At 38.7% G+C, this 17,335-nt stretch overlaps 1 protein-coding gene across 2 annotated transcripts in view; it reads right to left on the bottom strand.

Annotated features, from left to right (window-relative positions):
* TANC1 (tetratricopeptide repeat, ankyrin repeat and coiled-coil containing 1) overlaps nucleotides 1-17,335 on the bottom strand; it is a 168,839-nt gene that overhangs the window by 108,389 nt on the left and 43,115 nt on the right. For both annotated transcript variants that reach the window (XM_063429637.1, XM_063429638.1), the window contains exon 2: nucleotides 6,638-6,710. In XM_063429637.1, the coding sequence (XP_063285707.1) occupies nucleotides 6,638-6,698 (61 nt within the window). In that variant the 5' untranslated portion in view covers nucleotides 6,699-6,710. The remainder of the gene's footprint in view (nucleotides 1-6,637; nucleotides 6,711-17,335) is intronic.

Genomic DNA, 17,335 nt, shown 5'->3' with positions numbered 1-17,335 from the left:
TTGCACAGGTTTCACTGCCAGACAGCCCAAAGCAGGATCTCACAGAACCAGTCACTACCACCTGCTTTTTTTTTTTTTTTTTTTTTTAAACCACAGTACAATCTAGGAAAACAAATCCTACCTATTAAAGTGCAGCTCCTCTAACCTATGGACACACTTAGATACATTTTCACACTTTTAAAAAGGCCTTCCTTATCCACACAGATACTGGATAACAAATGTGTAGATACAATGTAAAATTTGCAACAGCGTTGCACCTTAAACAAAGAGGATCAACTCTGAAGTCAATTCGGCACACAATCCTTTTAGCCTATTCAAAGAATTTTATCTGCCTGACTTTGACATGTGCTGGTTTGCGCACAATTAGTCCAAACATACCTGCCAATGTTTGAAAACGTACAAGTAGCACAGAAATGAATGTGGACAAGGAGTGCTCTAGTGATGACCAGCAGGTACAAAGTGCTCAGCGTCGAGCTATAAAAATGTATTTCCTTTTATTTTCCCTAGATGTGGGGCAACAGAGAAAAAACCTGGAGAGCAGGCCAAGGGCCAAATTGTCCAGCAAAATCCGGACTTAGAGATGCAAATGAACGCTCTAGAGGGAAAAAACTGCTCTAAAACAAAATATACATTTGATCTATCCATTTATTAGGGGGGGGGGGGGGGGGGAGGGGGCAGGAAACAAGAGGGGGAAAAAAACCTAAACTAAAATTACATTTTATTCCACTAATGCAGGAGAAAAATGATTAAGCATGAAGGGTACTTTAAATGTATGTTCTGCATTTGAAATATCTTCGTTGGTATCCAACATCATTAACGTCTCTTTATAAATCACATCTAAATGACACAGAGATAGGACAAGTGAATAACGACAATAATCTGGGCATTATATAAGAAGCACTCGAACAATGAATAGTTCAGAATGGAAGCTTTGATGCCAGTAACATTAATATGGTCTGTGTGGTACAATGGTTTTGTATCAGGGGAAGCTGGCAGGGCAGGGTGGTGTTGCGCCATAGCTGGTAACAGACATAGAGAGCTGGGCACAGCATCACAGAACAAGCCAGGAACAGCAAGAATTCTTCAAACCAAACAAAGGAGGCTTTGTTCAAGACTTTTTTTTTTTTTAAAGGACAAAGTTACTGTAGGTTGCACAGGCTGCAGCAAAAGGTCTGAACTTTACTTGTAAGACACAAACTCAAACTCACACAGCTCCATGCTGGTTATTGATCCTCACTACATAAAAAAAAATAAAATAAAAAAATAAGCAAACACAAAGAGAAAAGGAGATACAATGTCCCAAGAGAAAAAAATAGATCAGTGACACATGCGCAATAATCCTGTTCTTTCCAAGAAAAATTGGATTTTGGTGATTATAGCAGCACAGACGAAGGTTGTATGGCAGATGAAGCATGGGAAACATAGTCCCAAACGTGGGATGTGCAGTACACTAGGTTTATCATGGCTGAATTATTTGGAATTCCTGCCCTGAGATATCAACCTTCACCAGAGCAGTAAAGACACAAATAGTGCATAATGATGTTCTAAAATAGTCATATTATAAAGCAATTGTATGCCCATGGTGAAGCAGGCTTGTAATTATTCTTTGTTATATAGCGCCGGCAAGTTCTGTAGCTCTGTACAGTGGGTGGACTAACAGACACGTAATTGTAACCAGACAAGTTGGACGCACAAGAACAAAGGGGTTGAGGGCCCTGCTCAAAGAGCGTACATGCTAAAGGCAACCATTTCATTTTATAAAGCATGTTAACCCCTTAAGGACCAAACTTCTGGAATAAAAGGGAATTATGACATGTCACACACGTCATGTGTCCTTAAGGGGTTAAAGGGACACTATAGGCACCCAGACCACTTCAGCTCAATGAAGTGGTCTGGGTGCCAGGTCCCTCAGGTTTTAACCCTTCAGATGCAAACATAGCAACTGCTATGTTTACATTTGGGGTTAAGCCACCCTCTAGTGGCTGTCTTCCGAACAGCCACTAGAAGCGCATCTGCGACGCTGGAGGCATATTATGCATGCACATTCGGCTCCGCTGACGTCGGCAGAGGGAGCTGACGTCGGCGGGGGAGGAGAGGTCACCAGCACCACGCCACGGGAGGGGGACCCTGAGGGTGGGGACACCCTCAGGACACTATAGTGATCCTTTAAATAATTACTCCTACTATACAGCGCTACGGAATCTGATGGCGCTATATAAATAATAAAATAATAATCAATTTCAGACCGTACAGTTTAGCAGAGGATAGAAAAACACTTCCAGCACATCACTAAGATCCCTACATCAACCATAACTTACATTTCAATGGAGGAAAGGAAAGTATTCATAGTATATTTGTGTATACACCTCCTCACCGAGCTCTAAAGTGAGTGTGCATGTGTACACAGACAAAACCTCAATTCTCCAGAAAATATGAGATTTTAGATGAACTTTAGTGCCAGCAGACTATAGGATTATACATGCTACTGAATACAATAAAACATAACACCTGCAGTTCACAGACAGACACGTTATTTCCGAGGAATGTCACAACTGAATATCCACCTGACAATTCTCAAATAACGTTCTACATACAGCTGTGTTCCTTGTTTTATAACCACCCCTCTGCAATCTACATGTCAGTTCTACTGACTGACTGTGAGTACAGAATTACCTTATCCCCTTAACCAACAGATGGATCCGTAACATTGCTGTGAGTTGTAGGCTCCTTGGCCGGTAATGGGATTAAAGATTAACAAGGGAGTCAAGGTCAGAGAATACTGGCTGTGGAGTTGATGTAATTGTCAGAAAGCAGAAAATAAGAAAAAATGACTGGGTTTAGAAGTGAATGAACAGTTAGAGCTGCTGCACAGCCTCTTTATTCCCCAAAAAGGCAATTCTGAATAGCCCAAGCGGGACTATAAAGCCTGCATTAAATGTGCTTTCTACTGGTGAAAAAGATAGGCCAGGCAGAGAGAAAGATCAATGGTTCTTCACTCATGTCTAGCTTGGAAAACATTCTACAACATAGTGGACTTGCTTTCATTGAAGGGAGCAACAAAAACTATTCTGAAAAATATTCTGAAGCTCAAAAATAGGGAATAACTAGAGGTATAAAGACAAACCCCCTGCGACGCTGAGCTGTAGTGGGCTGGCTATGACCAGAGGAGTTTTGGTTCAAGAAAATAACCAATTGTGATCTGGTCCTTAAATTCCACATTACCCAAGTGGCTGCAGACTTAGGGTGGTGGGGAGAGTTTTATTTTTGTAAAACCACTCCAAAATGTGTGGACAGCATCATTGCACCATAACCACTGCAACGAGCTATTTCACCTAAACAATCTGGGATAGTTATAAACCATCAGACTGTACATGGTCTTGGCATCTAACCATAAAGACGAAAACTGCATAAACCAAGGATTAGCCAGCAGACGCACTAAAAAAAAAAGAGGTCACATATGTATTGTTAACAGAATAATACACAAAGCAGCTACTACAAATAATGACATTTTTAGTGATAAAGAACACAGTTTTCGTGTAAATTGGTTGTTGTCAATATAGCATACCTTTTTTGACAAATAAAACAAAAGGTTAAAAACCAAATGTAAAAAAAATAAACAGAAAAAGCACAATATCACTAATTGGTGTAGTCTGACTCCAACAGAACATAGTAATAGGCTGGGTACCAGACAAGGGAAAGGGAAAAAACAATTAGCAGATAAAAATAGCTTCATGTTCACCAGGCTACAAGGATGTATGAGCGTCTGCTACTCCCAAGGACATTTAATATATTGCTTGCTCTAGATTCACGGCCCTGACACCTCTCCAATATTGTCGCTTTGGAAGTTCATTGGAGGGAGAAAAGAGAGCTTGGTCTATTTGTAACAAATATATCACTTCTTTAACATCAAAGCTGCCCGCAGGAATCTGTATCAATTACTGAACAGGGCTGAATGTCACAGTCTCCGAGCAAACACTCGAAAGGGTATATTTGATAAGGGGACATAGATGTGGAGGAAGACCACATGATTATATACAATAACATGCATTAAGCTACTAATTTCACACAAGCGACTGCACACATGCCTTAGTTTACCACAACTACTTCACAGCGACACAGGAAATATTTAGATAATAAAGCTATGACACAACATAAATACCACTGTTATGCTATGGTTACCAATCGACGAAGTAATTAATTCAGACAAATACAGATACCCAGCCTGTACTTAGCTTGTCTTATAAACCAAAAAATGTGCGTTTCAATCTGAATGCTGTACAGCAGTTAACCAATATGTGGTTTTTTTTCAACTGTTTGCAAATGCTGTTGTGGCATTATTGACATACGAATGTTATTTCATGCACAACTAAAATAAAGAATTAAAAAAAAAAAAAAAAATATTTGATAAGGGGCTGATGGTTTGTTCACTAAACAATGACTTGAAATGTAGGCCACAGTGAGTTGGAAAAATAAGAGAAAGACGTTGCTTCCAACACTGCTATTTTGGCCTTGAAATTCCAATTTACTTGTCAATTTTCAACTTAAAAAAATAAATATGTAAAATGAACATTATAGTTGTTAATATAGTGGTTTTGAGGCAAAGACTTGTCCCTAAAGTCTGACAAATGTAAAACATATCCATTGCTGGGAAATGCCAATGTTTACATTTTGTCAGTTATAATGCCTTTAGCGGCTGTCAATCAGGCGTTCGATCACAAGGCTACTAGAGGCACTTCCTCGTGAGTCCATCCATTTATAAATAGAGCAGGAGATTACTTGGACCATATTTACTTTTTTCTCCTTGCTCGGAAGTTCCAGTTTGGTGAAACAATGTTGTAGAGGTGCGGGTTCAATAGTGAAGTGTCTAAAGTTGTCACTGAGCTTCAACTTTTTTCCCCAATATTCAACTTGGCCTCTGCAATTAGTCCACGTGATATACGCTGCCATTGTTTTTGATATTGTTCTCCTTAAAGGAACACTATAGGGTCAGGAACCCAAACATGTATTCCTGACCATATAGTGTTAAACCCACCATCTAGCCCTTCCTGGCTCCACCCTTGCCTCCCTAAATATAGTAAAATCTTACTTGTATAAAAGTCTGAAGTTGCTGGCTATGCCCCTGAACTGCCTCTGTCTTTTGACATCATCAGAAGTGGTAGTCTGGGCCAATCACAATGCTTACCTATAGGATTGGCTGAGACTATCAACGAGGCAGATCAGGGACAGAGCCAGCACAAGTCAAACACAGCCCTGGCCAAGCAGCATCTCCTCATTGAGATGAATTGAATCAATAAATCTCTATGAGGAAAGTTCAGTGTCTGCATGCAGAGGGAGGAGATACTGAATGTTTGGATGCATTTTAGGCAGCCATGACCCAGGAAGGATCTCTAACAGCCATCTGAGGAGTGGCCAGTGAAGTTATCAATAGGCTGTAATGTAAACACTGCATTTTCTCTGAAAAGACAGTGTTTACAGCAAAAAGCCTGAACGTAATGATTCTACTCACCAGAACAAATTCAATAAGCTGTAGTTATTCTGGTGACTATAGGGTCCCATTAACTTTAACCCCTTAAGGACCAAACATCTGGAATAAAAGGGAATCATGACATGTCACACATGTCATATGTCCTTAAGGGGTTAAAGAAGTCTTGGTAATCAATAAACCTACAATTTGGAAACAGACTATTTGGCCTTTTTGGGATCGAGATGCCTAAAGAGGTTTCCAAAACTCTAAGTGTTCATTGACAGACCTATGATATAAAAGGGATACATTTTTACAACTGTCAAGCAACTAAATATCAACATCTGCATCTGAATTGACAATTGTCATTTCATTACTTTTTCTCTCACACAACAATCAACATTTACAATGTTAAACGCTGGGAATTTTGGCTTTAGATGGTATGGCTGGTTTATGAATGGAGCAATAGCCACATGGCATATAGACCTCCATTCCAAACTCAATTAGCCCTCACGTAAAAGGCTCAGGAACTCAATAAGCTAAAAATTTTAGCCCAATCACAAATACTAAAATTCGACACTTCGTTGTTGAGATTGAGATTTCTGATTAAGTTTAAAGGAACACTACAAGGACAATAACCACCACAACCCGCTGGGACATTCTGGGCGCCATAGCTCCTATACAGGCTATAGTGGTTATGGTGATCGGAGTGTTCCTTTAAATCAATGAAAAGTCCAGAAAATTATATACACATTAATTTCACTTAGAATTATTACAGCGATAATGGGATTTTAAAGAACACATTGTAAAGTAAAATATCTCACATACAGGTGAGAGGCATGGGCGATATATTTGCCACCTTTTATTCTTTAGTTAAAACTTTGTCTCCATGTTCACATCAGAAATAGAAAAAGGCATCTAATAATTTCAATATGCACAGGTATAAACACATTGATTGTCTACCAACAATTTTATGTTTCATTCACATGCAATGCATGACAACGTGTGTTTTCATAGACTGTTCGATTACAAAGAGATTACCGTAAGTATATTTTTATGATAAGGAAATCATCATATAAAGTGACATTCAATATTTAAATGTGTAATTGAGGCTCTGAACAATAAATATGCTTCTATCATTAAAATAAACTTTTAAAGTGAAGATATATTGCCAACCTGAGTTTTTCCTGGGAGTCTTCGCCCCCTCTCGGCTCTTTTTCAGCACGGCCTTTAACATTTTCCCGTTGTCCTACAAAGTAGAAAGAAAAAAAAGTTACCAAGTGTGCACACAGATTTTAAATGAAAGTTTTAAGAGTATTTTATTCATTACACTCAGGACAGGTCATTGTTTACTGGACCAATAAAAAAAGAGGCATGTCTGCTTAAATGAAATGGATAGATACCTGGAAGGTCCAGCCGGAAGGATTGGAGCACCATTTCTATCAGTGAAATAGAACCCAAATCCTGTGCAAAGTGATACATCCTGTGTCAAAACTGCTTAGGTTACCATGCAAAGGGATCAATAAATTATAGTCCTTACTAATAATAAATTATAGTCCTTACTAATAATAAATATATCACTTAGTTGCTGGGTGAAGAAAACTAATAGAAAACAAACTATTGAAAAGGAGATTTGTAAAATGATGCGGCTCATCATGTGCAGTAATCGCCATCATCAGAAGAAAAGGCATGGAGAAACTTTTTCTCATGAAAATCAGTGGCAAAGCATTTGTACATAAGCCTGTTGCCCTCTCATGTCGTACCTGCCATGCAAACAATAAAGAGGTCCATGGAAAGAGGTCCATGGAAAGAGGTCCATGGAAAGAGGTCCATGGAAAGAGGTCCATGGAAAGAGGTCCATGGAAAGAGGTCCATGGAAAGAGGTCCATGGAAAGAGGTCCATGGAAAGAGGTCAGTGGAAAGAGGTCCATGGAAAGAGGTCCATGGAAAGAGGTCCATGGAAAGAGGTCCATGGAAAGAGGTCCATGGAAAGAGGTCCATGGAAAGAGTTAATGCATGCAGTCCAGTGTTCTGCAATCTAGAACAGGGGCTCCCAACTAAATTTGCATGGTTGTTTTCCTGACAGCCACTACAGAGGTCTGCTAGAGGGCAGACTTTATTAAGAACCATAACCACACAAATTTAGAACGTTTAGGCCGGAACAGCCTTGGTCAAGTCTGTGATTGCAAGAGGTTTTAACCCTTGCATGAGGACCTAAAATTGAACACCATGTTATTTGTTGGGTTCCTAATAGTTGGATCCTTTATATCATATCATAAGTCGTTTATTATTATTATTTTATTATTTATATAGCGCCAGCAAATTCAGTAACACTGTACAATGGGTACTGTAATAGCTATGCCTACCCAAATGAACTGGATAACCTTGTAGCTACTGGGGTGCTGAATGCAATATGTTTATGAGGAATCGTTTGGATGCTTGTGTGGCACTTGCTGCGCATGCACACTAGCCCCAGATACTCCTATATGAGGAGCACTGGTATGTCCATAGCCAAAGGTGAAGTAACGCGGGACAGTGCTGAAAGTTCGGCACTGAAGGTGGGGTGGAGGGGTCCTGAAATTTATCACGCAGTAAGACACTATACCTTTTAAAAAAAAAGCACTATAGTGTTGAATTTCTAAACTGAATTGTGATTTTAGGGAATGTTCTGTTTCTGTCGAGCTTAGTTATTGAGATCTATGGATGATCCAAGAGTCCTTGCGTAGGTGATCTTCTACATGTGCAACGAAACGCCATAGACCTCTATATTGCACTGCCCGACAAGATGCCTGTTCCCATCCACTGTTACAAAATATTTAGCAAAAAAAAAAAAATTGTTTTGTGATAGAATAGCATTAAGTAGCAAACAAGCAGAAACAGACTGTATCACTGAGGGGATAATACGGTTATTTCTGCCTGCTGAAGGCTTGCACATTTTTTTCCCCTTGTTGAGCCATAGAATACAGACATTTATAAAAGTAACTCAATACGTCAATTCTAATCTTTCACCACTGGCTAAGATTCCGTAAAAGAAAAGGGTGAAAAAAAATCCCCAGAGTGTTATCAAAGTAAAGGTTTACAAAAAAAATGTAAAAAAAAAAGCAGAGATTAAAATGTTGTAAAAAACCAATATGCTGCATTCTCAGCATACCACGCGTAATCAGGGTTCGGAGGCTAAACCTGGATCACTTGCTTTGAAGCTTGGTGAAGGGAGAAAAAAAATACATTTGGTGTTACAGCAATGATATAGGGAACACAACATGCGAGATAAAAAAAAAAAAAAAATATATATATATATATATATATATAAAAAGAGTAAAGTGAAAAACTGATCTGGTTAACATTATTGTATCAAACATTTCATTGCTAGAGGGACCTACAAGGCGGCAGTATATTATCGCTCACATAAAAAATCTCCGCTCGCATGACAAAAACATAAAGGAACCAGAATGCCGGCTCTGTAATAAATCTGTTGCAGAGCTTGTAAAATATGCTATGTTTCCAAATCTATAATTCATGTTGTATGCTTTACATTCACTTTTTCTTTGGTTTCTGCTTGTGTGAACCAAATCTAGCAGTGCCCTGTCTCTGGTTAAGTTGTTAGAGAGAGAAAGACATTATTGTTATAATTTTTTTTTTTTTTTTTTTATTTTAATTTTTTTTTTTTTAAATAAAGGCACCCGACTGTAATTAACCTGTTAGCAATTTGTATACGATCTACCGTCGAGGAAAAACCATTTAAAACTGGACTTTTAAACATGATGCTTTCATATAAATTAAAGGGATACTATAGGCACCCAAGACCATTTCATCTGAATGAAGTGGTCTGGGTGCAGTGCGCCCTTGTCCCCTTAACCCAGCAATGTAATATATTGCTGTTTTTGAGAAACTCCAATAATTACATTTCAGGGTTTACTCTACCTCTAGTGGCTGCCACACTTTGCATGAGAATGATTCAATGCTTTCCTACGTGGAATCTTTAATGCGTGTGCTGCGCATGCATATTACGCACAGGATTGTATTCTTAACGTTATAGTGTTCCTTTAACCAATCTGTAAGTGGCTGTCAGGTCAGTGTCCATACACTTTGGCTTTCAGCCCACATTGCATTTCACAGACTTGCCCACATACCATCTGTCTCCAGTGAATAAAAGAAATGTAAAACTTTTATATAAAATCCAAGAGTTTAAAACTGAACAGTTCTCATTACAGATTAATGTTCCTTCCCTTGAGCAGAACAATTCTTTAAAATTATCTGCCTAGAAAGGAACAGACAAACCAACTATTCCACAGAACGGTAACACCCTGCCCTGCGGCACCCTCTCCTTTATACTTGTTTTAGGCATTAAGTGAAACGATCCTTTTATCCGAGTTACTTATAAATGCTGGTAACAATGGGGTACATGGGATAATTCTTCAACATCTGCCTACTGTTTCCATGAGTTAGTAATGAGTGCCTTTCTTTCTTTTACACGTCATTAAGCAGAAAAGCAATCATCTACAAAGCACAGAGGAAAAAGGGTAAAGTGTGAGAGAGAGAACCAGCCGTCCATGGTAGAGAATGCCCTGGCTCAAGTCACAGACTGGCTATTTTAACCTGAATATTGCAATTTGGGTTTCAGTTTGCTAGAATGCTCTGTGGTTTTGATGCTGGAGAACTGATTGACTGTAAATCAGGGAGACCCATCCCTGTCAATCAATTTTTCATCATAGAGGTCTAGGCTGGAGAACTGACTGATAAGAAAGGGATCTATTTTAAAGTCTTTTTTTTGCCCAATCTGCACATTGGCTAGCAATTCTGCCAGAAGGATGAATTGTTGAAATGTAATTTACTATTAAATGAAATAAAGCCACAGGTGACGGGACTTGATGGACTGCACTCCTGGTTAACACGCTATGGTACTAGCTGACCTCTCATTGAGTTTAGTTCTCCGGAACCAAAAGCTGGCAAAACCCCAAAAATCACTCTTGCAATCAGAGACAGAAGTTTGGGGCAATCACATGTGCAGACTTTATTAGAAACCATAAGCACACAAATTTTCTACGTTCTAGCCGGAACAGCCTTTGTGAAGTTTTGACATCATTCTGTGATTGCAAGAGGTCATAACCCTTGCGTCAGGACCTAAAATTGATCCTAATGGTTGTATCAGGTATACCATGTGATAAAGCAAACGTGTGTAAGACGCTTCTTAAGTTTAGTAATAGTTCCACATTAAATGTGAAAATGATATATCCAAGTGTATCCCCAACACAAAAATAAAAAACCAAGAAACTAAAAAAAATATAAAATATACCAGTTAAACAACCCTTAGTGCATCAGTACAAAATATAAATACAAATATATACTTGGTTAAAAACACTGGTAGCATAGATAGAATATCTTAAAAAAACGAAAACTAAAAATACGTAGCGTGAAAAAAAAAATGTGAGTGTGTGTGTGAGCCTGTCAAAGTGAGTGTGTGTGTGTGAGAGCATGTATGTGTGTGTGTGTGCCTGTCAGAGTGGGTGTGTGTGCGAGCCTGTCAGAGTGGGTGTGTGTGCGAGCCTGTCAGTTTGTGTACGCAAGCCTGTCAGTTTGTGTGTTCGAGCAGGCCCCTGCCCCATCCGATCGCATGAGGATGGTGTTTTACTCACCTTTTTTTCCACGCCTTGCCAGTTTTGCCGCGGCTGGTCCCTCTTCCATGGCTGAGATTATCAATCTTTATCTCCCGTAGGAAAGCATTGGGAGGATTTTGTGCATGCACAGCAAATATGCCAATCCGCATCTCCACATAGAGATGCATTGAATTAATCAATATCTATGAGGAACATTCAGCGCCTCAATGAAGAGCTTGGAGACACTGAACTTGGGTGCTGCACATGGTCCAGTGATACAGGACTCTCTGTCACTAGAGGTGTTACTAAACATCAATGTAAACATTGCATTTTCACTGAAAAGGCAGTGTTTACACTAAAAAAAGGCCTGCAGGGACAGGCTATATGCACCAGGACAACTACATCAAGCTTTAGTGGTTCTCTCGGCTGTAGTGTCCCTTTAAAAATTGCATTTTTCTCATTGAACATGACTGGCTCCTAACTTTTTTAGCTGGCTCCTAGATCCAAATAAATTTGTCAAGCCCTGGATTAAAACATACATATATGAAATAAACAAACATATTAATCACGGAGTACTTACAGGATGGGTATAGGTCTGAAAAACAATACAAAATACAAAAGACCTTACAACCTTTATAAAAATACAGGAACAAAATGCAGGGGAAAAAAAGTTAATAGAATAAGTCTTTGCAGCACACGTGTTTCGGCTATATCAGCCTTCTTCCTTCTTCCATAAACGTGCGTTGAACATTCAAAACAAAATATACATTTCTGGATATATGATTCAGCTGAACAAAACTTTCCTGCTGTGCACACACGTGTATCACACACTGAAAAGGAAGCCACATTGACTAAAGGCACTCTAGCCACTCTGGATTAACGTTTCTACTAACTTTAATGCAACAATAATGTCTCTTAAAACCTTTTTTTCTGCAACTGAAGTTTGGGTTGCCACACCAATACCTTGTTACCTACTTTGGTTCCTCTCTAAAAAGGTTAGAAACTGCTGGCAAAGGCCATTAGTGGTACATAAGAGATTAATACAAATCCAGCTTTAAGATAAGCTTTAAATTTTAATATATAATATAAAAACTAAATTAGAATAGACAGGGGCTAATCCAGTCCAAATAGTACTGGAGGCTAGTGGATTAGCTCCGAAGATGCCCAATGTTACTCTTCTAGAGGTGGGGAAATAACCCACAAAATACAATATAGACAGACATGGGTAGGCTATAACTTCTAGTTGGGAGAGTAAAACAAAATATAGGGAAGCCCTACCTTTAATAGTCCTAAGAAGAAATGTGAGTTGTAAAAAGGAGAGGGAGAGACAGAAAGGTATATGTAATATATGTATATACACACACACATACACATATATCTATATAAATATACTGCTGGGTTAGCTAAGATGAGCGAAGCTACCAAGAAGGGCTGAACCTAAACTGAGCATGGTCCCAGTCAGTATACAGAAGTCAGGTATATCCAGAGGTAAAGGATACTGGGGTGAAGGTGAAGGAGCCAAACCCCAAACCACCCACAACAACCCTAAACCAGAAACTAAGATAAGGTCTGTCCCTAGATCACCTCTGCACCATGGACTACCCACGAATGCCTACCTGAACCACTCTCCCTTCCTAACCTTAAAAAAAAAACAAAAAACTAAATAAATAAAACTTAACTAAGCTAGTGCATATTATTAGTACCAAATGTAGTTAGTGGAAAACAAATAGCTCAACGCGTGTTTTGGCATCTCGGCACGCCGTTGTCAGAAGCAATTTCTGTGGGCTGGCCAGGCTGCTCGTTTATATGTATCATTAATTAGCAATTAGCTATTGAGTGTTGGCTGTGTAAAAGGGGAGAGGGGGTGTGCTGAGTTTATCTATTCTTTCCGTTTTATGGTCAGGGTGTGTGATGTATACATCCTCCTTAATGCTCATTGGGTATAATATATAATATAATCAGACATTCAACAAGAAAAAGAAAAGCATCACATTCCAGCATCTGAATCCATCAGTACTCTCCCTAACCTCAAGGACATGTCATGGTCACTGGCACACTTGGGTCAATAGAAGAATTGCTCTTTTAACTCTGCACCAAAATACTTGGCAAGAGCTTACCCCAAGCTGTAATTGAAGGACGGCAGGACAGAATGACTGTAATTAAAATAATTCCACAGGTCCAGTCTGGAGGAACTCCACACGCAGGGATAGCTCACAAACCGCCTCATCAGCAAAACTTTCCCTCAACATGACTCACATTGTGTTACTGTGTGCGATCTTGGCAGCTGAAGTCCCAACGTTCATCCAAATTATAAACACACTAATGCAAATTTTAATTGCGCTATCCGGAGCCAGTCTTGGTTTGGTTTTAAAGACCCCCACAGAGAAACCGAGATAATATAATTTAACCGTATTATTTGTCTGCAATAAATGGTCTCCACTGGATTCCAGGAACTAAACAACGTTCAATATAATTATATTCTCTACGCCCAGTTACATTTTAGGACAGCTCAATAGTGCAGTATGGCCACATTGTACATATTCTGCAAACAGGCTGATGCCTGTAGCAACTAGTCAAGTTACAATGTTTACTACTGTCTTTACATACGTTTGACCTGTAACCTTCTAAAGTACCTGTCAGAATTACTAATAGATCAGGTTTGCAGTGGTACATGGCAGTCTTGTAAAAACAGTCCCTACGGTGACATATGGTGAGGATTTCAAAACACAAAGTATGGCTGATATTTTGTACCCTGCTGTCTCCTGTGAGGAAAGGGTGCTGGGTCAATTAGGAAAGTTACTGGGTGAGTGAACTGGCTCTGCACATGGTATATAATGATTGTAATGCTGTCCCCTGGAGCAATTCTTAGGTTAAAAAGAGAGACTTATTCCTGCATTAACAGTTTTATTTGTATGCATAATGCCTTGAAAGTGCAAGAGCCACCTGGGGAAATTAGATCCATGTAATAGTATGCTAAGGAAACCCAAACACTTTTTTTTTTTTTTTTTTTTTTAAAGAATAAAAAGCTGTTCTTTTACTTTAATTCCTTAAAGAGACATTGTCATTTTTTAGCTAGAACAATAAGGTTATGAAAAGCTTGTTTGTACCGAGTAGGAATTTCTTAGAAATTATAATACAATGAAGAGATACAAGGAATCGTTTGGTACTTGTTTGTACCGTATGGAAAAGTAAGGAGTGTCTGCCACCAACTATATACTGCCATTTCCCATCAGCTGCAATTATTGATGGGGCCAGGGATCACCTATATTATATATACCCTGTAAGATGGTATCTCATTGTCAAAGCACATGATTATTTAGATAAACCCCCCGCGGTATGTTCCATATACCCCATTTTGTAATTTGACATTTATTTATTTTTTGGCAGGGGTGAAAGAACACCATTGACCATACTCCTGACCGGTGAAGTCACCGGAACTATGGAAATATTACGAAGAAATGGCAGCGCTGAAGAGACATAACACCATGCAACGATAGCCCTCTTCCTATTCCCCTCCCTTTCTCACTCGGCCACCGCCACCTTCAGAGTTGTCTTTGCCATTACAAAAAAAAACAACAAAAAAAAACGATCAAAACATTTTCAAGGGACACTTCAAGAAACAAACAATAACACATCTGTGGTGGTTATACTGCCTTGAGTGTATTATCCCTCCTGTTTAACATCGAGATTTAATATTAGTAATAAACTGCGGCTCTTCTCGGCATCCATGCACAGCCCACTACTTGGGCCAGATTGATAATGCACACTTCCACATTATCAGTATAATTTTTATCCAACGTGGAAGCCACCGATTGGCTGAGAGAGGCCATGTGATCCTCCACAGACCCTCACGCATGAAGACGAATGTTCCCATGAGCCATTGCAAATGAAGGCTGATGGGAAATTGCAAGACGTGGCCGAATGCTGTGTAAAACTCCACCTTTTGGAATGCTATGCCAAAATTTGGCAATCGCATCAGGCCAAGAAATCTCTCTTTATGAGAACAATTAACTGTGCTTGACTTTCACAGGATTTATTTCAATCTACATGACTTTTTCATAAATATTCTATTTTGATGATAAACCACAAATGTGACCGTGTTTCTTTACAAGGACAAAATGCTGTAAACTATTACATTTATTTAATAAATTTAATAGCTATACAGTAGACATATAGACAGGCATTTGGTAGTGAAGAACGTACGAGTTATTTTCCTGAGACATACTTATCCGTTCGGGACCATTTTTTGCAAATAGTGCGAATTTGTATACAGCATGCTTTGTTTTTAGATGCATATTTGGAGACTAGTAACCTCTAGCACTTAAAAGTCTTCAATCAGGAAGGAAAGTTAACTACTGCAGTGACGATGGATTAAGAAATACTCCAAATATTTATTTATTTTTAAATTAAGTTTCCTTATAAGGAAAAAAGTGGAGGCGTAAAATTGCAGAATTCAAACGTAAAGTCTTTATAACCATAGCTTCATCACTGTACATTTCTTGCTGATTAGACAGTGAAGGAAGGGATTAGGATAAAAAAAAATAATTCCAATAAAAAAAAAAAAAGTAAAATGATTTCCGAATTTAAATAGGCCTGGAGCGCTGAGCATGTTAAGTCAATATCCTGCTTCCGCTCTGCAAGTCATCAGAAATGTACATAAAGACAAACATGTGAACTACTAGTTAGTGGATGCTTTTTTGCATTTTATAACTTAACCCCTTGATACTCAGTAATTGTATTTTGTTAAGCCGAAGACATGTGTGAGAAAGCTGTGCCAGCTTTTGAACTACGATTCCCATCCTCCATACATATCCTGTATACAAAGAAATAAAAAGCTGTAACAGATGTACACAAGCAAAAAAACACTATTTTAAAGGGGCACTATGTCACCAAAAACAACATCAAAACAACTTTAGCTTAATAAAGCAGTTTTGGTGTTTAGATCATACCCCTGTAATCTAACTGATCAATTCTCTGCCATTTAAGAGTTAAATGACTTTATTTATACACACCTCCCGGCATATAACTTGCACGGCCTTCCTAAACACTTCCTGTAAAGAGAGATCTAATGTTTAAACTTCCTTTATTGTACACTATCTAATTTAGAATTTCTCATCTCCTACTTTGTTAATAGCCTTGTGGACAGGAGCCTCGTGTGTGTGATTAAAGTTCAATTTACAAAGCAGGACTCACAAACATCTAAAGCAAGTTCACATCGGTTTTAATTTTAAACATAAACAAAAGTGCTTACAAAACATAAACAAAAGTGATTTAACTCTAAAATAACAAGGAATTGAGCAATGAGACTGCAGTGACATGATCTGCTTAATTAAACTAAAGCGGTGTTGATGCCTATAGTGTCCCTTTAAGGTTAAGGCATTCCCCATCGGTGCTTTCACTTAGTACTGCTTGAGCAGAGGAGATGAAGCCGGACCGGAACCTAGCGTACTTCACTTCAATGTTAAACCGTTCAAAAACAGTTTTAACACTCCAAGCTAAGAATGAAGCAGTTACATTGCGTAGTCATCTCCATGCGCTGTAACGGCTTCATTCATTGGTGTCCAGTGTAATCCTTTCAAAATAATAAAAGCCTAATGCGAAATCAGTGCTATGTTCTGGAAACTCAAATGAGCTGCCATTCTGCCTATATTATTAGGCAAAATCAAAGCAAAATGATTTGAAGAAAGTCCCCATAGAAGTGACATCTTAACATGTAGTTTAGTGGAATATGAAATGCCAAGTGCTTTGATCGAACATTGCCAGGAAAAGGAAACCACTAAACACCACCTAGTAGAAAAAGCACAGCTCTGCATAAATACTACAATTAAAATACAATTGTGAATAATACACAAGCTGTGCTCGGTTATCAAGGCAGGAAATATTGGAGTTCAATGTTGCAATGACCTGTGTTATAAATAGATATTCGGAAACAACATTGGGGTTATTAAACATGCCAACGATAGATTGCTACAAAATAGGTCTTTGCATGGTAATAATAAGGAAAAAACAAAAACAAACATCACTATACTTACCATTGGGATTTAAAAAGACACAAAAAGAAGCCTTGTACAATTTATGATGCAAGAAGCAAATTGCAAGTAACATCGCTGTGGCTACAAACGAACATGTTTGCTCTGTGACATCATGGTGGATGATCTGGTCAGCCATATACAAATATGCTTGGCATGTGAAAACTACCACAGCTCCTGTAACACAGTCGCAAATAGCTTCGTTTATGTAAAAACAAGAATATATTTGGCAAAGCCTTGCAGGGACCCAT

Source organism: Pelobates fuscus, chromosome 8 (assembly GCF_036172605.1).
Source record: "Pelobates fuscus isolate aPelFus1 chromosome 8, aPelFus1.pri, whole genome shotgun sequence".
Taxonomy (NCBI): domain Eukaryota; kingdom Metazoa; phylum Chordata; class Amphibia; order Anura; family Pelobatidae; genus Pelobates; species Pelobates fuscus.
This window is presented reverse-complemented; position numbering and strand designations above follow the sequence as displayed.